This window comes from Trachinotus anak, unplaced genomic scaffold (genome assembly GCF_046630095.1).
Source record: "Trachinotus anak isolate AG129_WGS33_773 ecotype Australia unplaced genomic scaffold, CSIRO_AGI_Tana_v1 ptg000024l, whole genome shotgun sequence".
NCBI classification, from domain to species: domain Eukaryota; kingdom Metazoa; phylum Chordata; class Actinopteri; order Carangiformes; family Carangidae; genus Trachinotus; species Trachinotus anak.
Genome location: NW_027273875.1, coordinates 6509711 through 6531284, shown reverse-complemented (window position 1 = coordinate 6531284; position 21574 = coordinate 6509711). Strand labels below are relative to the sequence as shown.

Below are 21574 nucleotides of genomic sequence, written 5' to 3'. Positions count from 1 at the left end.
GTTTTCGATACGCAATACTTTGCTTTTATCGACCTGCAGCTGTAACTAAGCACCATCTTCAAAGATCCTCTCCAGATGCGTTTTGTTTCATAAAATGATCTGCTTTGAATAATGTGTCTGATATTTCTGCAAAAAAACCAAAAAAAAAAAACCTGGTTTAAAATTATTCCTTCTCTTGAAAAATTCAGGATCTATGAATATACAAATATGGTTTATTTCATCAAAGATTTAACCACAGGAGATGTTGCAAGTGAAACAACAGTTCTCAGTGTGTGTGCACTAAAGGCTTAAAGTTTCCACATCACTTGGTTGCAAGTTGCATACTGAACCACAGCTGATATCACAAATTCATGCTTGCACATACTTGTCTTAAAGGTTCCCTGCGGCGTTTTTGTCCTGTTGTGATGGTATGGGGTTGTTTTTTTTCCCCCATGTTTATGCTGCCATTTTGTCAGGCTCATGCATGGACACCAGGACACAGATGCATGTGCATGTCATGATACACATTAACACTAATGGTTTACTATTCCAGTGATCTACAGGAGGTGTGAGGAATTCAGGAAGACACCAAAAAGACAGAGAATAATAAGACTACAAGCTAGTAAATGTGGATGTAAAACTTTTTAGAAAACTCAAAATTTGCAGAACTTTAGGACACACTGTGTTTTGGAGAGCAACACTGAATGTAAACATAACTTTGTTTACAAGAACTCCACAGGGCACCTTTAAACTCAGATTGAAGGTGAGCAGAAGAACTTTCCGTCTTCAGCAGATGACTGAGAAAAGTCTCCGCACATATATCATTCTGCACAGTGAAAACAGAACATCCAGGAGAAGTAACAATAAGCAAAACATATTTTTTGAGCAGAGTGTGAGCAACTAAAAGACAAAGCGCTAAAATACTTTGCTTTTATTACCTTTTTTAACAAATACGTTGAAGTACATCCATAACAACACAGTTCAGATTTCCTTTTTATCAAGTGTTTACATCTACACGCTTTGTACAGATTTGTATACAAAACAATAATTTACGTCCCATAGAAGTCTAGTTACACTTAACTATACAACAACTTGTAAATGAAATAAATATAAAAACAGAAATAATCACAGGTGATAACAAAAATGTAAAAAGCCATAGTACAAGTACACCACCAGCACCTGTCTTCTGAAGTTGCATCTAAAAAGATATACATTTTCCCTTTCTACTGGCAAAAGTACATCTGAGTTGGCCAAAGTAAGAGTTCAGTCCATGGTTTCGTAACAGAAACACCAGATATACTGTACGATTCCTATTTAGGCAAGAGAGTACTACTGGGACACTGGTGTGAACTTTTTTTTAACCCAGTTAAATATTGGTATCATACTGATGCTTGTGGATTATGTTTTTTTTGTGGTTCAACAGATTAATCAATTCATGTGAAAAACGAGTTTGTTCATAAAGAAACCATCTGTACGAACAGCCTGTCATCGAAACTAATGTTGAAAACAAACATTTTCTCATCACATCATCATTCAAATCACTTTTTCAAATTAATGGGATTTCCCTCTGCAGGTAGCATTACTAGATTAAAAATACTGTTAGTCAGTGTGTCACCTCTGCTGCTTGGGCGCTAGTTTTGAACAACTTACGGCACACTTACTAACTTGAAACAGAAATATCAGACAAGTGTGTGATAATCCAGTGATGGGGTGATGATCGCATCGCAATACAGGTGCATATGTGAACTTTTATTCACTACCATGACACATCCACTACTTCACTGTGTATTTTGTGTTATTTCGACGATCGCAGACCCCTGTTGACAAAACTAAGAATGATTGTTTCTTTTCTCTGGGTGCTGTACACCACCGGCCATGTGTTTTTGTGAACACAACAAAAAGCATTATGTTACAGAGTGGTGGGGTTTAGAGCACCAGGAAGCACAACAGATGCTTTTTTGTCACTCACTCTCCAGCTCTCTCTCACACACACACACACTCACAATTACCATACATGACTTGATTACTGCATTTATCATGATTTTTACCAAGATGGCAAGTGCTACTGGGAACAGGTTGCTAATCCTTACTGCTGCATTTAGTACATTTTAACAAAATGATACAAACGTTTTGCAAACTACACTTCGGTTTTGAGACAAATAATTAGGACCATTGTGACTGAGAACTGATTGCTGCCTGCAAAATCAAAAATGTGTATCTACAAAGAGACATCTGCACAATCTGCCATGCACACTGTCACCAGCAAGGGACATGCAGTTAAAAGTGCAAGTCTACAGAGGGGTTCTGTTGCTAACTTTGACGGAGCATTAATGTTATGTACATGTGTATACATTTCTGAACAAACATTAGGCTGAGGATCAAAAAAAGAGCAAAACAACAGAACGGACTAAGTGCAGCACACACACACACCACATTATTTCAGTGTGAAAGGTGTTGTGCTGAGGGTGCAGTGATTGGGGTGTGACAGTTGCTTCAAAATTGTTCTTTGTTGTGGCACAGTATTTGGCTCGGTCAGAGTCACTCTGCCTGCACCACATCCTTGTGGTGGCGCATGATATGCTGGTTCTTCTCCGATGGCCGTCTGAAGCCTTTTGAACAGATCTCGCAGCGGTGCGGATAGTCTTTTGTGTGAATGGAAATCACGTGTCGCTTGAAACCCGACGCGTCCCCGGTGCTGTAGTCACAGTACTGGCACTGGTAAATTCTCCTCTCTTTCTGTCCTTTGCCAATAACTACAGTCACACTGCTGGCTAAGCTGGCTGCACTGACTCTAGCAGGAGGACCAGAGCCACTGGACCCACTAGGTGCAGACTTTTTAGGTGTCACAACAGGAGTGTGCGTCTCTGTCCTTTTGCCCTCACTCTTTTCAGGAGAGGCCTGTTGCTCCTTTGTGTGGACAGACAAGATATGGCGACTGAGAACAAAAGGGTCTGCAATTTTAAAGTTGCAGTGCCGGCACTGGTGGAGTTTCTTGGTGCGGTGGGATACTGAGTGCTTCTTTAGTTCAGATGGTCGGTGGAAGCCTTTCCCACAGACAGCGCATTTGTGTGGATAGTCCTTGGTGTGAACAGATATGATATGGCGTTTCAGGTCACTGGAGTTGGAACTTTTGTGATCACAGTGGGCACAATGGTGGGTCTTATTCTCTTCATGTGTTAGTCCATGCTGCATTAACTCCTCCTCCTCTGCAAAGGTCTGGAAACAGCGCTCACATTTGTATGGCATCTCTTTGCTATGCTTAGTCTTGATGTGTGTCTTGAGATTAGAGGAATCGGCCGACTTGTAGTCGCAGTACAGGCAAGAGTAAGGCTTCTCGCCTGTGTGTGTGCGCATGTGTTTCTTCAACTCTGAAGGGTGTCGGAAGCCTTTTCCACATTCCACACAGATGTGGGGGAAGCTTTTACTGTGAACAGCCAACAAGTGCCGATTGAGCAGTCCTTGCTCAGCAGTTTCATAGTCACAGAACTTGCATTTATGCATCTTGGTGGGCGGTGGAGGCGGCTGGCTCTTGGGCTCTCGGTGGTGGTGCTGCAGTCTGTGAGAGAACAGCGCTGCCTGCTGGTGGAACTCCTTGCCACACATTTCACACTCGAAAGGAGCCTTGCTGCTCAGAGCGTGCACCTCCATGTGGTTGTGGAGGCTGGCTTTCTTGTTGGTGGTGAAGTCACAGTCTGTACATTGGTACTTTTTCCTGGTCAGAACATCCTGGTGATGATTCTTGGTGTGGCGCTTCAGGAAGCCTCGCGACTTGAACTTTTTACCACAAAGCATGCAGGGGTAAACTGTCAGAGGCTGACCATATGGACCGATGATGATGGCTAGAGAGAATAATGACAAGAGGGAGAAGGACATGACAACATGGCCAAAAGTTAACTGTCAAGTTAACTTCTTAGCTTCCATTATAGTGTTTAAATCCATTCATTCATTTAAAAAAGGTAAGAACCACCAGATATTCAGCAAACATAATTATCCTAAAGAAAACAACGGATATCAATGAAAGGTTTGACCTAGATTTGAATATATACACAAAATGCATATAAATAAAACAGCCACATATAATCGGTGCTCACATAATCAAATATTGATCCTTGTAAGGGACCAGTAAAGTTAATGGTGTTCTGTGACTATAATAGCAACACAAGTGGGACTTTAGATATCTTGAGAAGAAAAGATTAATACCATATGGAATAAGGGAATATATTAAAACTGAAAATCAAAATTAGGAAAATGAAAAAACAAACAAAAAACCCAAAAAAACTACACAGATACAGAGTACAGCAGCATAAAGTATGTACCAAATTTTAGAGGTCTTAACTGTGAGAATCACAGCAAAAATCTTTTGCTTAAGTAGTAAATACATTTGGTACAGGTTTACCAAATCCTGGCTTCAAGTTTTGCGTTTATCAAAACTCTTCCATGAAATGTCGCATAGTGAGTTTCAAAACCATAACTTTTGAGCATTTGACAAAATCTTGTTGATGGCAATCATTAAAAGGTAAATTATAAACTACTTGTCGACATGAGGTAATTGTCAGGGACGAGCACACAATAAACTGCTGATAAGCTTGTGCAAAGGACGTAAGATAAGTTTAACTGCTGCTACAAGGCACAGAGGGGCTGGAAAGAAACAACTGAACATGTTGTACTGATACACAGCCTCCCGGACACACCACTACATGGTACGACAAGTAGTATTGTGTACAGTTTGTATTCATGACACTGAACGACAGATTCCTGTCACATCATTATTTCAATGCAGAATTATCTTCAAAATATTCTTCTGCACAATCAACAGGAAGAACTAGTGGAAGACCACTGCTGGACAGAGGGCAAATGACAAAACAAAGGGTTCTTTCTGGTGTGATGAAACAAAGAGCACATTTACCATTTACATGCAAAACCGGCCTCAGGAGGAAACTTCCATATCATTTGTGATGCCCTTACCTGTCTGGACCTGTCGAGGCTCCGACCGTCTCTTGTTCTTGTTGCGTTGTCTGTTGATTTCATCAACCCCATCCGATTCATCGATGTGCAGCAGTGCACTGGCTGCACCGTTGCGGTTTTCACAACTCTCGCTATCCTCCGCACCTGTGAGACAAACAGTGTGTCTTTAACACAAAAATTAACCAGACCACCATCTGTAAAGCTTAAAGCCAAGACACTCAGAGACGTGGTTGATGCACAGGCTTCCATTTTTTTTTTTTTAAAAGCAATTTAATAGACAGGGGTGCTGACCATAAGCAGCTGCCCAGGCCACAGGCATGAAGTCCTTGCTTAGAGACACGCTGTCATACGAGCGGTCGTGAGTTACTGGCTCTTCACCTCCTACCACCACCTCCATATATACCTCATCAGTCACCTTGGACCCACCTGTAGATGAGCCCAACATGTACAAAACCAAAATACTACTGACGTTTAGTTTCATGACAGTCATCCCCACTTGTCTGGCGTAGACGACTCACCATGGTTTCCTTGATTGTGATGAGAATCCCCAACAGACATGTAAACCATCTTCTCTCTGAGCGTTTGGCCCGAAGACTCTGTTAACGCCACACTCTCTGTGTCTCCATCACTGATGTCAACCGATTCTCCTGCAGAGTAAAAACACCTTTTAAATCCTCCACTTTTTGGCAAATTTGCCACAAATTATTTGTCAAACTATGGGAAACTGAGTCCCCAAAGCCAGGGCTCAGTTTATTGTTGCAACTGGCCAATAGCCTTTACAAAGACAAAGTTCCTTTAAACAGCAATACAATTTACATAAAATGGTTTTGCAAGATAAAGAAATATTCTAACTAATAATTTGTACTGAGGTTAATGTAACAGACACATGTAATAGGGAATTTTGGGGCAATCAGAGACAATGTAGTAATGTCTCACAGAGGCTGAGGGTTAACTGCTACTCACCCATGTCATCCTCCCCAGAATCAGCCTTGAAGATGTACACCTTTATCACCTCCTGCCCATCCTCATCCTTCTCCACTTCCTGGTCCTCCACGGCCCCCTCCACTGTTACCTCTGTTCCATCCTCAGACACCATTTTACCAGCTTCGTCCACTAGTGAGGGGGACACATGACACATTATTACATTACGGATGTGCAAGTGTGTGGGATGTACCAGCCATAAGCTTGTGACGGTTTCAATGCTGACAACATGAATACTTAAAACCTTACCCCTATTTGTATTCAGCCAGGAATTAACTTTGCCATTTTGGTATACCGAAATTTTATGGGACTATATAATAATTAACTATTCATAGGTTTCCCCGAATACTTAAAGTTACTCAGCCAATTCTGATATTTAGTTCAATTAAATAGCCTCAAAATGAATGATTTAGAAGGTGCTCTGGTTTATAGATACTACAGCAAATCAAAACAAAGTTTAAATTCATCATTTCAATCTGTCTTTCATCTCAAATATCCCATCGCCTCTTAAATGTGATCAGTAACCCTGTATTAAAGTATCAGTGTCTAAAGACAATCTAAAAGCTTGAGCACACCCAGTATAGATCAAATTATATCACTAAATGGTAATGACAGTCAATTTCATACCAGTGGGCGAAGTGACACTTTGAGTACTTAGACAGGGAAAATGTACAGTGGGGCAGTCAGCGATGCATAATTGCTACATTTATTCCAAAAAGAAAGGAAAGTGGCTTCTTGTGCTAATTCTGTGGCTATGCATCAGGGAAGTTTAAAATGTGTCATTTGTAATTTGTTGCCTGGGCTGCACCATAGCTGCCCAGAACTGTCAGCAGTAACCGGACTCGATATTTTGGATACAAAGCGTTACCATTTGTCTTACTTAAATCAACAAAAATGAACAACACTTCACTGAATAGTGCTCTTATATTAACCTGCCCAAGAGCTGCAGGTGAAATTTTGGCTAAATTTGGCACATTGACTTTATGTTGATGTTAATTAAAGAATGCTGCCTTTGATGTATAACTGAAATACATTAAAGTGAACATCAACAAAACAGAAAAGGAAACATTAAAATCACTAAAATCACTCTATTCTACCTAATAATCTAGCAGATATCGTTTTAAAACCACTACTAGTGCTTTTTTTAATTCTAAAATGTAAATGCATTAAACACATTTATTCATATCTAAGCATATAAAGCCCCATTTACACTTCAGAACAAAATCCAGATGAGATTCAAGACTCTTTTACACTTAACCACATGTATGCATCTCAGGTGATAATGCACCTGTGGTAGCTGCGAAGAACACTGCACTTTGGCAGTTTTGTTACAACAGTAACAGTTTAGCTAGCGTTAGCCGATATCTATACACATCCTAACACAACCACGTGATTAATTGGCCAATTTCAGTTTAACTCTAACAGAACCTCAGCTGCTGCTTTCAGGACAGAGAAGACAGCCCATGGGTGTATCATCCATCCCTGAATAGAACAAGTAGTCACATTACAAACCGTCTTGAATGCATTTACACTTGGCTTTTTTTCAGATCAGATAGGTATCTGACCTGCCCACATACAAAAGTGGTGTAAGTATGTTTTAAAGTTAAGCAATTGCACATTTAGATAAAATCCCAGCACTGCAGATCAGTAAACTTACAGGATATCATGAGATAATCCCCACAGCCATCTTGGTCGTCCTCCTGCTGCTCTGGGTCCAGCCCATCTTCAGGGATGTCTCCCATGGCAACACCTTCCTCTTCGCCTTCCAGAGCCATCACGCAGGTTTCTACAGCGACATCTTCATCTTCATCGCAGTGCACATACTCAGAAACCACATCCTCAACAGCATCCTGGATGACAAGCTCGTCTGGGGCAAACCTATGAACGGCCATGCCTTCCCCTTCACCCTCTGACACCAGCACAGTCTCTTGAAGCTCCACAACAAACTCCTGCCCGCCGGCACCACCCTCATCTGGAAGAAACAGGATAATCCAGTTAACCAGATAACAGTCAAGAGCAACAGTTTACAGTGTGTGGATGTTTTAAATAGTACATTAAATGTTGTTAGTGATTTCCTACAAACATCTCATTCCAGACATTTACTTATTGTCATTCTTATGTCATTCAAATATTTCAAAGTTATCTGGCTAACCAAAGCCCTTTCTTGAAATACCCAAAAACCACATTTATCAGAACTCACATTTAGCCACAATCACACTTTGCGTAAATAAAAACACACATTGATATAAGCATGGCTAATTACCCGATCCGTGTAATATTATTTTAGGCTCTTCAGAATGTATTGCAAGCCTGGTGACATCCTCATCCATTGTCCTCGCACTGCATTTGTTACTGGACAGCTGAAAGCAAATGATAACAATCTTAGGTCTTTGGTGAGCAAAACTGCTAAACAGAGGAACCATGCAACCCACAGCAATGTCAACAGTACATCCTCACACATTACATCATGTATAGCAAAAAGTTTCAGTATTTATTTTCTTTGTGCTGTGTGTGCTAGAGCTAAAGCAAATAAAACTACCCCATGTAAGCAAGAAAAAAATCCCATTTGTGTTCATGGTCATTCATGTGATTTGAAACTATTCAATTTTTATAACAGCAAACCAGATCACACGTGTCATCAAACATGATTGTAACTTTGTATGTTACCCTACACAGAATTTAGTTTATTTTTTTTAGTTATCTTTTCCAGATGCATCCAGGGAAAGCGACACTGAACTTGTTAACCGCAGTTTGTTGAAGAATAACAAGGTGTATGTGTGTGTGTTGTTAATTTGATATTATAATGTGATTCACATGATAGAGAGAACACTGGGATGATGTTGCACAACTACTACTGCCTGAATGTCGCCTTTACAATTATACATAGCCATCATCAAAAGACTGTTGTTTAGCAGTGAATCCTGTATTGATTTCTGTGGGCTTGACAACACTGTGCACACTTGACATTTTCTACTAGGAGTAGGAGTGAGTACCAAACCTCAATACTTTCTTTGGTCACAGGAAAGCACTTGTGTAGAAACTTTTCAAATAATACCCTTCCCTAATATGACATACTAAATTGTTAGTTGCTATTCTTGAATCCATACTAACTGCTCCGTTTTATATCCCACTGTGCTTTGTTGTGTCTTATTTTAGCTGCTGCAACGAACAAGTTTATTTTAGGAGAGCTTCAACTGATTTGATATTTTATTCACACAAACAAGATAAGGCCACCTGATATACAAAAACTGCACTATAAAGAAGTCCCCTCGCTGGCAAAGTGACTGAAATATCAGGGGAGTGGAAGGTTTCAATAATCAATGAAATTATTATTAAGAAAATAGATTTTTGCAGCGTTAGCTTGTGTCTGCAGCAAAGCACATAAAGTGATGAAATGACCAGTGGCATAGCTGCATCACCACTTCACCTGCCCTTATCAAACAAACCGGGAACACAACACATTCATCACGGAGATGAAGGTGAGATAATGTGCGCCAGAAACCTAGCTGTCACATATACAGGGTGGGGGGGGGTCAGTGAGGGGGTGCAGAGATGTAAACAGTGGTATGGACGATGCAGTCGGGGGTGCCATTTAATTTCCACTGCATGTACCATCCCCCACCTCCAGGTGGAAAATGATGACAACGGTGTGTGGGGATGCAGCTCACAACACAGTGCATCAGTGAGCTGAAAATGCCGCCAACATATTAAAACCTCCGCTTGTGACTGGGCTAACCCAGAGCTCATTCATGCAACACTTTACAGCGTAAAACCCGATGAGATGATTAACGGCAGTGTCTTCATCTGACCACTGGAGAGGCGTTAGCGCCGATTAAACGCAATATGTAGTCCGACTATCACAGCCAAAACACACACACGATTGCACCGACATACATGCAGTAAGACAGAAGTGGGAGAGAAAGAAGGAAGGTTGCGTTAGGTCTACACTGATGAGGCTAGCGGGAGGAGGGCTACACGCACACTCCTTTTCCACAACCGATTTTCATCACACCAGCGGCCGCCATTTTGTTAGCATGGTGTCTGGACGGATGCTAATTTTAATACTTGGTGAAAACACTCCTTTCTGGTCGAAAAATGTTACTTACGCTTCTGCTGGAGGTTGTACCGAGCACCAAATGTTACAATCTATTAGAAATGACGCTAGCCAAGGACCACTGGCGAATACGAAACCATTTATTCAGCAGGGCTGGTTAGCTAACCGGATAGGCCTGAATTACCAATCACGGCCTCTATTGAGGCCTGGGCCTGAGAAGAAAAGGCCCAGCCCTTTGCGGCCTCTCCGTGAGAATAAAGAAATAAATTAAAATACCACATGCATGCAAAAACAAAGACCTACGGACATGCACAGATGCAAACATAGCTCTGCAAACGGGCGCCGAAACTAGCAAAAATGACCCGCGTACCAGATTTGTGCTGCAAGGATGGCCTCTGTCCGCTTCTCGGCTTCCCAGGCCGCCTGTTCCCCCAGACTCGGGCAGGATTCAGTCGGGAATTTTGTGTTATTTGGGCGGGCCGGAGAGAAGCAGAGAAGGAGGGGTTAGGGGTTGTTTCTGGAGCTCCGCTGAAAGCAAAGCAGGACGTCTGGAGCCAGATCTTGTCATGCTACAGCCCCCTGCTCCTCCAGCTCCGAGGCCGCCGTCAGCACGACACGTCACAGCCCGAGAGCGGCAGGAAAATGCGGAAGGGTTGCGGTGGAAATCACACCGGCAGGAACCAACAGGCCATAATCTGAAGACCACTGTGCGAAAGGCTTATGTCAAAGCGTGCACTGCGGTGTTTACTCTAATTAGTTCATGCTCCGGGGTTGATGCAGCTAATGATGGGCTGAGGACTGCTTCAGTTCCCCGCAAACATGAGAGTCGTATGCAGCGGTGAGGCGGTCAATAAAATGTGATTAAACTATGACCACTCGGTGCATCCAACATTTAAACAAGCCGCCCACCAGTTTTCATGAAAGACCCCATTACTGTATCACTTCAGTCCTCTGGACGTCCGCACCGAGTTGTTTCCTCACGACTACCTCAACTTAGGTTCTCCCAGTTTTATCCTATAAGAAGCAGCTTTGATTTATTTATTTATTTATTTTATTTTATTTTATAAATAAACGACTATACATAATAAATTAATTACTGTGAAAAAAAAGCAGTAGGTTGTAAGATTTATAGCAAGATTATGAAAACTTTTGATGCAGAGGTAGAAAGTAAAACAGAAATCCACAAACAATTTTCAAGCAGAATACATTTACTCAAGCACAAATCTGATGATCTTTACTTTCCATTCAACATTTCAGAGGAACATACTGCACTTTTTACATGACCATATTCAGCTGTCAAATTAATATATGTACACAAAGTGATTATAACTCACAGTACATATGTTTTAAATTAAGTGAATAGTAAGTGAAATAGTTCAAATTAGTTCCTGTTAAAATGTTACTTCCTTGTTAATGCATCAGTAGTAATAATCCAGAACTAAAATATATTATAACACTGACAGGAACCATTCTGCTGTGTAATTTTGCTTTACAACATTTTCAATACATGATTTGTACGCATTTGTACTGTAGACATTTTGGTCTTGCTACTTAATTAAAAGATCTGAAAACTTCCACCACTGCCTCTAAAATAATGGCACATTAACATTAGGATTAACATTGTCTTGCAACATGGTATTTGTAATTCTACAATCCAAGATTCACATCTTAATTCAGAAGTTTTTTTTTGAAATGCATTCATTGCAATGGAGATAAAACTATGAATGCAAAACAAAAACAAACCCTCTGCAAACAGTTCTCCCTGTGTTTCCAACCTGGGAGTCACAAGATGAAATGTTGGGGGTTTGCGGTGATTAAAAAGGTAGGAACAACTAATACACAAAATTATTTTTATTTATTTTATTTGTCTGTAACTTTTCTCAAATCTTTGGAGAATTTAACATTTACAGGACTGCAAGAAATCAATAGTGTAGTAGAGCATAGTTATTCCCAAAGTTCAATGTTCATTCACTACAAGGGTTTGATTTTTATATTAACTGAAATGAGCAAAAGCAGTTTATTATCAAAGGTAACAGCTGATTGGTAAATGTATTTAGTCAGGCTGTGCCAAATCTCTGAACAAACAAATCAGGATTATTGCTTTCACCAACAGTCAGTACAAGTCAGGTAACTGTAAACTCTATTTGCCGGTCATTTTCAGGAGCTCTTCCTTTTCAATCGCAAAAAGACGCCAGCCCTCCTCGGAGGAGAGGTCAGCTGCTCCCCTTCGTTTGTAGAACTCAATGGACTTTGTGTTGTTTTCTGCTACGATGAAGTGCATGCTGCTACACCGAGTCTTCACGGCCATCTAGGGGGAGGAAAAACAAAATACAACATAAAACACGAGGACAAATGTAGGATTGAATACCGCTGGAATTGAGTTGTATCTCTCAATAAAGAAGTTATAACTGTACCTCACTCAGAACCTTCAGGATTTGTGAACCAATGCCAAGACCTGGTGCAAGATTAAATGTACAGAGTGCAGTTAGTTATATGAATGTATGTAAAAAAGCCCCTCAATGTTGCAAAACCTTTAGCTGTAACTTATTAACCTTTACCACCACCATATAGCACCACATGTGAACAACCTTACTTCGATACTCCTTCATGACAAAGAAGTCTTCCAAGTACAGGAGCTTTCCGATCCATGGGTCGTATGTAAAGTAGTACATGGCAAAAGCGATCACAGTGTACCCTGGGGGAAAAACACCAGCGGTAGAACTTAAAGGGAAGAAATATGTGACTCTTAAACTTTGTAGCTCTTCATGTTAGAGACATGTTTTTACCATCTGAACTCTGCTCTTTTGGGACTTCCGCGACCAAGCAGTGGTAAAATGGATGATCTCCAAAGCCGTCTTCAAGTAGATCTGTAAGCAGGACACGACTTTTTAATAATATATGAGGACCGAAAACATTTTTTTTTTTTTTCAAATTTCAAGTAAATACTTGTGTAAAAATGTATGATTAAAATAATGTAGACCAAACTGAGCCACCTTTCTCTGTCAGCATGACCTTCTCCTCCATCTCCTCAAATTTAGCAAGTTCCTGGAAGGCAAAAAGAAACAAGACAACCCAATGAATTATGCTTTAAACTGGAACCACAATTAGAGATAGTAGAACAGCAACGATAGATTCACTGCCAAATGTCTGATTGCTTGTTAAAATATTAGACTTTAACATTTGGCTTACCTTTATGAGTCGCAGGATATCGGGCACATCCCTGGGTTCAGCTGTCCGTAATATAAAATTGGCCATTTTCTCTTTTTACTTTTTTTCCCTTTGCTTACTAGTCCTCTGAATGTGAATAAAAGCAAAATTTGTTTCTTCATCCGCTCCTCAGGAGTTCACCCCCCGACAATGAATTTAGAAAACCACATATACTGTAAAGAATGGCATAGGCTGCGTCGCATAGAGTGATACAGCAGCCTCAGCTCCTTCCCTTTTATGAAGGAGGCAAAGCTGATCATTAATCCAAATATGAGCAAGCAGCACCTTACATCCTGTTTCTTTTTCTTTTCTGTTGACTCCTTATCTTTGTGTCAATGACTGTACTTCATTTGAATGTTTTTAAAAGGTAAATATTAACCTGACCTGGAAAAAAAACACGACCAGTGCACTTAATGTCTCTGTAGAGCCGAGTAAAGAATAACCAACATGTGAAAATGAAATTCAACATTTAAATGTAAACCAATTGCTCTTCCCACCCCACTGCATATATGTATGTATATATACAGGTGCTGGTCATATAATTAGAATATCATGAAAAAGTTGATTTATTTCAGTAATTCCATTCAAAAAGTGAAACTTGTTTAATGAATACATTCATTCCACACAGACTGATATATTTCAAGTGTTTATTTCTTTTAATTTTGATGATTATAACTGACAACTAATGAAAACCACAAATTCAGTATCTCAGAAAATTAGAATATTGTGAAAAGGTTCAATATTGAAGACACCTGGTGCCACACTCTAATCAGCTAATTCACTCAAAACACCCGCAAAGGCCTTTAAATGGTCTCAGTCTAGTTCTGTAGCTACACAATCATGGGGAAGACTGCTGACTGCTGACCATTGACACTTTGCACAAGGAGAGCAAGACACAAAAGGTCATTGCTAAAGAGGCTGGCTGTTCACAGGGCTCTGTGTCCAAGCACATTAATAGAGAGGCGAAGGGAAGGAAAAGATGTGGTAGAAAAAAGTGTACAAGCAATAGGGATAACCGCACCCTGGAGAGGATTGTGAAACAAAACCCATTCAAAAATGTGGGGGAGATTCACAAAGAGTGGACTGCAGCTGGAGTCAGCGCTTCAAGAACCACCACGCACAGACGTATGCAAGACATGGGTTTCAGCTGTCGCATTCCTTGTGTCAAGCCACTCTTGAGCAAGAGACAGCGTCAGAAGCGTCTCGCCTGGGCTAAAGACAAAAAGGACTGGACTGCTGCTGAGTGGTCCAAAGTTGTGTTCTCTGATGAAAGTACATTTTGCATTTCCTTTGGAAATCAAGGTCCCAGAGTCTGGAGGAAGAGAGGAGAGGCACAGAATCCATGCTGCTTGAGGTCCAGTGTAAAGTTTCCACAGTCAGTGATGGTTTTGGTGCCATGTCATCTGCTGGTGTTGGTCCACTGTGTTTTCTGAGGTCCAAGGTCAACGCAGCCATCTACCAAGAAGTTTTAGAGCACTTCATGCTTCCTGCTGCTGACCAACTTTATGGAGATGCAGATTTCATTTTCCAACAGGACTTGGCACCTGCACACAGTGCCAAAGCTACCAGTACCTGGTTTAAGGTCCTTAATTGGCCAGCAAACTCGCCTGACCTTAACCCCATAGAAAATCTATGGGGTATTGTGAAGAGGAAGATGCGATACGCCAGACCCAACAATGCAGAAGAGCTGAAGGCCACTATCAGAGCAACCTAGGCTCTCATAACACCTGAGCAGGGCCACAGACTGATCGACTCCATGCCACGCCGCATTGCTGCAGTAATTCAGGCAAAAGGAGCCCCGACCAAGTATTGAGTGCTGTACATGCTCATACTTTTCATGTTCATACTTTTCAATTGGCCAACATTTCTAAAAATGCTTTTTTTGTATTGATCTTAAGTAGTAATCTAATTTTCTGAGATACTGAATTTGTGGTTTTCATTAGTTGTCAGTTATAATCATCAAAATTAAAAGAAATAAACATTTGAAATATAAGTCTGTGTGTAATGAATGAATACAATATACAAGTTTCGCTTTTTGAATGGAATTACTGAAATAAATCAACTTTTTCATGATATTCTAATTATATGACCAGCACCTGTATATGTATATGTATATATATATATATATATATATATATATATATATATATATATATATATATATATACGCATATTTGCTTCTGCTCTGCAAACATGAACTCACTCACAGACAGTCAAACAAGCATTTGCATGGCTGAGATTGGAAAAAATCTCTATTGATCTGCTGATGGTCCCATTTAAATAATACGTTAAAAGGAAAGAATGGAAATAAGCTGGGGATTGAGGTTATCAACTGCTGGGAATTAGAAAATGATTAACTCTTGATGCAGTATCTTAGAGTAAAGGCTGTGACATGATGTCTATTTGTGTGATGGATCTTTTCCTTTTTTGTTTCAATACTCCAAATAACCTTGCATTTTATTTCCTGTCATCTGTTAACAGTCATAAACATACTGACCCTTGACTGTTTGGTGTGCTCAGACGTCAATATGTCTTTTAGTGACATAGAATAGAGTGTCTGGTGTCTGGTTTTCATTACGTTCCTTAAACAGGCTTTATGCAATTGCATTTGCTTGACTTGCTCAACAGCATTTTTTACTACAAACACACCACAAACCTCTCTCACAAACAAGACAGTTTGCCTGCATTGCATTGCAGCTGCAAGGCCCTGTTGCACGAGGTAGACAGTGAATATTTATCACATTATTTCCTAAAAAACCTGGTTCATTTGTACGTAACTGCTAGAAATCATTCAAGCCGTCCTTTGTTTGCAGATTGTTCTAAAGTCAGGGCACCTGTACTCAATGTGCAAATTCATATATACTCCTGCACTTTTCAGTAACTTTACATTAGTTCAGTAGCAGAAAATGCCTCACACTAATGTTTTCTCCACAAAATCTCTCAGTCATGGCTCTTTCACCTGATGTTTGTACATGCAAGACCTCAGAATTAGCAGGTTGTTTGACAATTTCCCAGTGGTTATTAACAGACATTCATTTTTCTCTACCTTTATTATTTGGGACGAAGTAGGGGTGTGGTGTTAACCAACTCTTCTTATGTGATGTTCCAGATAATGGCTAGCATTTATTCAGAAATTGCAATTTGTTCTAGGACAACTTCCAGTGCCAACTTATTTAATTCTTTGAACAAATGCTTGAGGAAAGTCACACCTGACAATGCATGGCGTGCAGAGCCTGGGGCTACTTTCCAAGGCAAGATGTGTTTGCCGTGTTAACCATACATTTACAAATGTTTGCAAAATGGAAATTAAATACAAATATCATGACCAGCAAAGCAAATATTGTGGCCTTTCTGATCATTTACATGATTATGTGATGATACTGATATTTCTTTCCTACTTTGTAATCAGCTGTTGTGAGTCAGCGCCTGGCAGCCTCTTCGTGAAGTGTGACGCAGGCTTTGAAACGTTCATCATGAAAGAAAACATAAGGTAAGAACTGAGCTAAAACTAGAAAATGAATCTAAAAGACCAGCCAGACAACATTTTACGAAAAAAAAAAAAATTTATTTGAACCTTCAGTACGTGGCGGATTTCACAGACTGGGAAAACAGAAACGCAGATCAGTTCAGTTCAGTTTATCAAAATACTTCAGCTTGCCTGAAGGGTCGGGAATGATCTGCGGGAAAGAATGAATTAAATTACTGCACAGTAAGTATTTCTTATAATAATAATAATAATAATAATAATAATAATAATAATAATAATAATAATAATAATAATAAACAGAAGAAGAAGAAGAATCACACTAGATAATAGAAATATACTAGGATTCACCATAAACCAGTTTGTGATTCATGTAGTGTATCTGAAATGTAAAGACTTCTGTTTTTTTGCAAAATAGACGGAGACAGCTTGTCTCTCAGACAGACACAGAATTTGTTATTGTGCTAGCTGGACAGAGACAGACAGATTTGCAAACACATGGTAACCTATCTGAGATCGTCTACTGATGTAGTTAATACTAGTTAGTAACCAAGGATCCAAATAAATCTCAGCTCCAGTGATACTCACTGTGTCACTGCCTGGTTTCCATCCTGCTGGACACACTGTAAAAAATGACATAACTCCAGTCAGCACTTGAACAAAAACAGCTCCACTGAATCAAAGTTTTCAGACACTGCTGTGTTACTAGATCATAGCCATGAAAAAAAGAATCAATGAATTTCAGATGTTGAAATATAAATTAAGAGAGGTGAATCTGTTTTAGTGAGCTTCTCGTACCTTCCCCGTGCTTGTCTGTGTACTGGAAGGCCTGGACCAGCCGCAGAGTCTCATCCACAGATCTTCCTACTGGAAGATCGTTCATGGTGATCTGCCTCAGGATGCCTTTGTCATCGATGATGAAGAGTCCCCTGAGAGAGACACATACGGACAGGAGGGATTCAAGCATCACTTAGTGACTTAGTTTTTTTTACTGTGGACTTATATGTGGTTGTTAAAATGCTGACTTGTCATATTACTTATGACTCACTGTATAGAGTTATGAAGCAAATTCATCCACATTGTAGGATCACTGAATTTACAGGAAGACACATTGATACCACCCAAACTGTAGTTTCTTTTGTACCCTCCCCTTTCACTTATCATGTATTGTGTACCTCAGAGTGGCAGAGGGGTTATATAACAAGAGGTGGTTCATTAAGTTCATCGCCTATAAAGCGCTGATAGTAGCCATGAATGTAAATGTAAACCTGTACCTCAGTGTGTGTCCCTGGTCCTCCAGGTAAACTCCATAGTCTTTTGAAATCTGGTGAGTGAGGTCAGACAACAGAGGGATTTTCATTTCTCCAAGTCCACCCTGCTTCCTGGGCGTATTAATCCTGTTAAAAAGGAACATTTAGAGCAGAGATCTGGAACACCAAATAATCAAACCAATAAACAAAACACTAAAAAAGTGAAATTCTAATGTACTTGGATCATTTTTTTCACTTCAGTCAGACCACTATAGTGTTTCTTATTAGATGTCTGTTATAGCATATAGGTTAATGGGGACGGCTAACTTACCAGGCCAGGTGGGTGAACTGGGAGTCCACCGAACAGGCGACCACCTCTGTATTGATGGCACGAAACTCATGCACACGATCGGCGAATGCGATGATCTCAGTAGGACAGACAAATGTACTGCAGACGAAACAGCAAATAAATGAACACAGGAACACACTCTGTACCCCGAGCAGCCATCCGACGTAAATGAAGTGATTATGTGACATGGGTGTTATGTCACTCAGGCGTCACTCACAAGTCCAGAGGGTAGAAGAAGAAGACAAGATATTTGCCTTTGTAGTCCGACAGCTTCAGCTCCTTGAATTCACCGTTGATGACAGCTGTTCCTTCCCAGTGTGGCGCAGGCTTCGAAACTTAAGCAGAAGAAAAACAAGTTTGACTGACAAAACCAGGATTTAAAAAAAAAAAAAATTTTTTTACTGTAACTGTAATTTGAAAACATATATGACACACGTTTTGCCACTGAGAAATGGTTAAAGGTCACGTGTACATCAATATATTATACAGGGAAAAATAAAGATTATTTTTCTTTTCTAATTACTTTTCAAAGGCACATTGTGACTGCATCATTCCTCAGTTATGTAAGTTTTGAGGTCCTATGGTTGTGACCTGAATATTCAGGGCTGCTACTGATGATTATTTTGATTGTTGTTTAATCCTGTGATAACTTTTCTGATTAATCAATTGTTTGCTCTATAAATTGTCAGAACACAACACAGTGGAAATAGCCTTAATTTCATAACTTGTGGTAATCAGGTTGCTTGTTTTGCCAGACCAATAGTACCAAAGATATTTAATTTGTTTTTTAGCAACAAATACACATCTGAGAAGCTGTAACCAGAGAATATTTAGAACTTTTACTTAATGATTGACCGATTATGTAAATCATTTCAGCTGTATTTTTAAAATTGAATATTCGTCTTTTTTTTTTTTTTTTTTTTTTAAATGCCAATCACTTGCTGTTTCCAGCTTTTCTCAAATGTGAAGATTTGATGCTTCTGATTCTTACCTATCACACAATAGTAAACTGGATATCTAAGGGGTTTGGATTGTTGGTCTGAAGATGTCACCTTGGGCTACAGAAAATTATAACAGGCCTTTTTTCCCCCCCCACAATTGCCTGACATTTTGTAGACAAAATGAATAAAAAAATTGATTGGAAAAAAAAAAGAATTGGAATATGAAGTGATAATGAAAATAAATGAACATTTTAAGACTCTTCTTCTCATATTGTATGCCACAGGTGCTCAAACACTGCGGACTGAGGCGCTGAGGCCTGGGGTGAAGTCTCACAGCTCATGATGACATGTGACAAACTGTGTTAGTCCACAGGAGCCGAGGCCAAGAACATAATGACCGACTCATATTGCATACGCGCAGGTGAGTTTGATGCATGACCCTGATGGTTTCTGTTATTTTGTCCAACCCCCCCAGAGTCTGAACCAGTGTTGGAGCTGTGCCATGCACGTCGTGGGGGAGGAACACAGTCCCGTGAATTTCACAGAATGACGTGTCCTACAAAAACCACGACTTTAGGTTCAGGCCTGGTGTGTAAGTGACACCACCCGCTGAAACTGTCACATCGTGACTTGCAGTGCGTGAGGAAGAAGTGCGGGAGCAGCTGCGGACGGACCCCGTCAGCTTGTGTCTATTGTCCCGCCTGCAGCAGCTGTCAGCGAGGGGAGCCGGAGAAAACCACTGCGCACTTTGAATATGCAAACACTGTTTAGCCACCTCTGGGTGAAACGAGGAGGGGGTGTGGGGGGGGGGACTCACTCTTGGCTTTGCTGAGGTGCAGGGAATGGTCGGACACGGGAACACGGAAAGCCTCCCCAGGATAGACGTGTCCTCCCGCGTAGTTGTGACACTGGGAGTTTCTCGCACCGGCGCCTTCATCTGCAGATGCGACTGTGGTGGTGGAGAGGAGGAGGAGGAGGAGGAGAGCGGAGCGGAGCGCACAGAGGAGCCGCTGCTTCAGACTTGCGTGGAAAGGAAACTCCATCGTGTCGTCCGTGTGAGAGCACGTAGCCACCGACTGGCAATGTGTGTCAGCCTGTGGTCAGATGTGGAGGAGCCTTCTTCCTCCTCCGCCTCTCTTCTTCTTCTTCTTCGTTCAGCAGGCGGCGTCCTCACGCCGCTGCATTACTGCCATCCTCTGGAGTTAATAAGCCCACGGTGCCTGCTTCGCTTTCTGCTCCACATTCTGCCCTTACACAAGCTCATACTTTCACCAGTGAACAAGTGTCACGATTAATGAAATAAATAGATGTATGAATACAGTCTTCTGCCATGTCTGCCATAACTGCAGATCTTTTATTTGTTTCAGGGCAGCCTCTTTGCTCCTGCACATGGTGACTGTCTTATTTTTGCAGTTTTACCATCATTACATCCTCCTTCCTGTTTTTCTTGAGGATAAAATAAACAACTTCCTCCTTTTCTCTGCCACTGTAATTGTTAGAGAAGTGTTGATTCAACTTCATGATAATTATGCCGTTGAACAATATAACTGTATAATAATTTCCTCAGGATATTAAGAATAAATGTCTATTAGACATCAAAGTATTTTTCAGCTTTGATCTGCTGTATGATATCCTTTAATAGCCAGCAACTCTAGGCTCTAACATCAGACACACATCACCACTGCTGCGGAAAGCCATCCTTCACATGAAGTTACCAGGTTTGTTCTACAAAACGCACAACACATTGTTTACAAATGCTCATCAGTCAAGAGCAGTTACCTTGCTGTCAATCATGTTTCAGTCTTGTAGGTCACCATTCGTGCTCCAGGCTGTCTGACATGCACCAGTTCATCTGTATTTCTGCAGCGTTGCTACCATCATAGCAGCAGCACGGCTCTTTGCATGAGTTTCCTTCATGGTCTACTTCCTTCCTTGTCACAAAATTACAACCATGTTTATGTAATTCTAATTTGCAGTAAGAACAATTTTAGCCTGATCAGAGATGTGCACTTAAATCAGGCCCACCTCACATTTTGGATCACCTCAGACTCAGACTGATTTGCAAAACAACTTTGGCGGTGTACTGATGACTGGTGACTCGACTACTTTATTGAAATCACTTGACATGGGGCCTCACTGAGGCAGAAGAACGTTGGCTGAGATCAGCAGTCGTGGAAAAGAAAGCAAATATTCAGAAATCCAAAAAGGGCAAGAGTGCCACCACAAAAATGAGAAAGTATGAACTTGTAAGCCAGGTCTGCATTAAAAAAAAAACATCCTTCCTGACAAAGTAATGAGCATTGACCACTGTTCATCGAAGCACTTTGTGAATTCACCCAACAGATTCATATAAAGAAAGAGGAG

General features: G+C 40.6%; 3 protein-coding genes across 4 annotated transcripts; all 3 read right to left on the bottom strand.

Annotated features, from left to right (window-relative positions):
• Positions 1–895: 895 nt before the first annotated feature.
• On the bottom strand, positions 896–10614 carry LOC139607576 (zinc finger Y-chromosomal protein 1). Of its 2 annotated transcripts, XM_071460564.1 has the most exons (8): positions 10350–10614; positions 8189–8285; positions 7583–7897; positions 5908–6057; positions 5463–5591; positions 5236–5370; positions 4945–5088; positions 896–3818 (listed from the first exon to the last, which is right to left on the bottom strand). In XM_071460564.1, the coding sequence occupies exons 2-8, from the start codon at positions 8253–8255 to the stop codon at positions 2518–2520; spliced, it is 2241 nt and encodes a 746-aa protein (XP_071316665.1). In that variant the 5' UTR covers positions 8256–8285; positions 10350–10614; the 3' UTR covers positions 896–2517. The 2 variants fall into 2 exon arrangements, with proteins under 2 accessions (XP_071316665.1, XP_071316666.1); XM_071460565.1 differs by lacking the exon at positions 5236–5370.
• A 1210-nt stretch (positions 10615–11824) lies between these two features.
• sat1a.1 (spermidine/spermine N1-acetyltransferase 1a, duplicate 1) lies at positions 11825–13520 on the bottom strand. Its single transcript, XM_071460567.1, has 6 exons — positions 13169–13520; positions 12973–13024; positions 12766–12846; positions 12573–12674; positions 12394–12434; positions 11825–12287 (listed from the first exon to the last, which is right to left on the bottom strand). Exons 1-6 carry the CDS (start codon positions 13232–13234, stop codon positions 12120–12122), a joined length of 510 nt encoding a protein of 169 aa, XP_071316668.1. The 5' UTR covers positions 13235–13520; the 3' UTR covers positions 11825–12119.
• A 3209-nt stretch (positions 13521–16729) lies between these two features.
• prdx4 (peroxiredoxin 4) lies at positions 16730–20361 on the bottom strand. The gene is made up of 7 exons (XM_071460419.1): positions 20028–20361; positions 18487–18604; positions 18252–18368; positions 17945–18067; positions 17469–17599; positions 17259–17293; positions 16730–16863 (listed from the first exon to the last, which is right to left on the bottom strand). The coding sequence occupies exons 1-7, from the start codon at positions 20251–20253 to the stop codon at positions 16813–16815; spliced, it is 801 nt and encodes a 266-aa protein (XP_071316520.1). The 5' UTR covers positions 20254–20361; the 3' UTR covers positions 16730–16812.
• Positions 20362–21574: the final 1213 nt, after the last annotated feature.

Excerpts from the sequence above, each read along its gene's own strand:
- LOC139607576 (XM_071460564.1), bottom strand. The coding sequence starts at position 8,255 with ATGGATGAGGATGTCACCAGGCTTGCAATACATTCTGAAGAGCCTAAA. Across the intron at positions 5,371-5,462 it reads TCACAATCAAGGAAACCATG|GTGGGTCCAAGGTGACTGAT; the intron begins GTGAGTCGTCTA and ends GCTCATCTACAG. Across the intron at positions 5,089-5,235 it reads GGCCTGGGCAGCTGCTTATG|GTGCGGAGGATAGCGAGAGT; the intron begins GTCAGCACCCCT and ends TTTGTCTCACAG.
- sat1a.1 (XM_071460567.1), bottom strand. The coding sequence starts at position 13,234 with ATGGCCAATTTTATATTACGGACAGCTGAACCCAGGGATGTGCCCGAT. Across the intron at positions 12,675-12,765 it reads AAAAGAGCAGAGTTCAGATG|GGTACACTGTGATCGCTTTT; the intron begins GTAAAAACATGT and ends TTTTTCCCCCAG. Across the intron at positions 12,435-12,572 it reads TGTCATGAAGGAGTATCGAA|GTCTTGGCATTGGTTCACAA; the intron begins GTAAGGTTGTTC and ends ATCTTGCACCAG.
- prdx4 (XM_071460419.1), bottom strand. The coding sequence starts at position 20,253 with ATGGAGTTTCCTTTCCACGCAAGTCTGAAGCAGCGGCTCCTCTGTGCG. Across the intron at positions 17,600-17,944 it reads GACCAGGGACACACACTGAG|GGGACTCTTCATCATCGATG; the intron begins GTACAGGTTTAC and ends TGTCTCTCTCAG. Across the intron at positions 16,864-17,258 it reads GGAAACCAGGCAGTGACACA|ATCATTCCCGACCCTTCAGG; the intron begins GTGAGTATCACT and ends TCTTTCCCGCAG.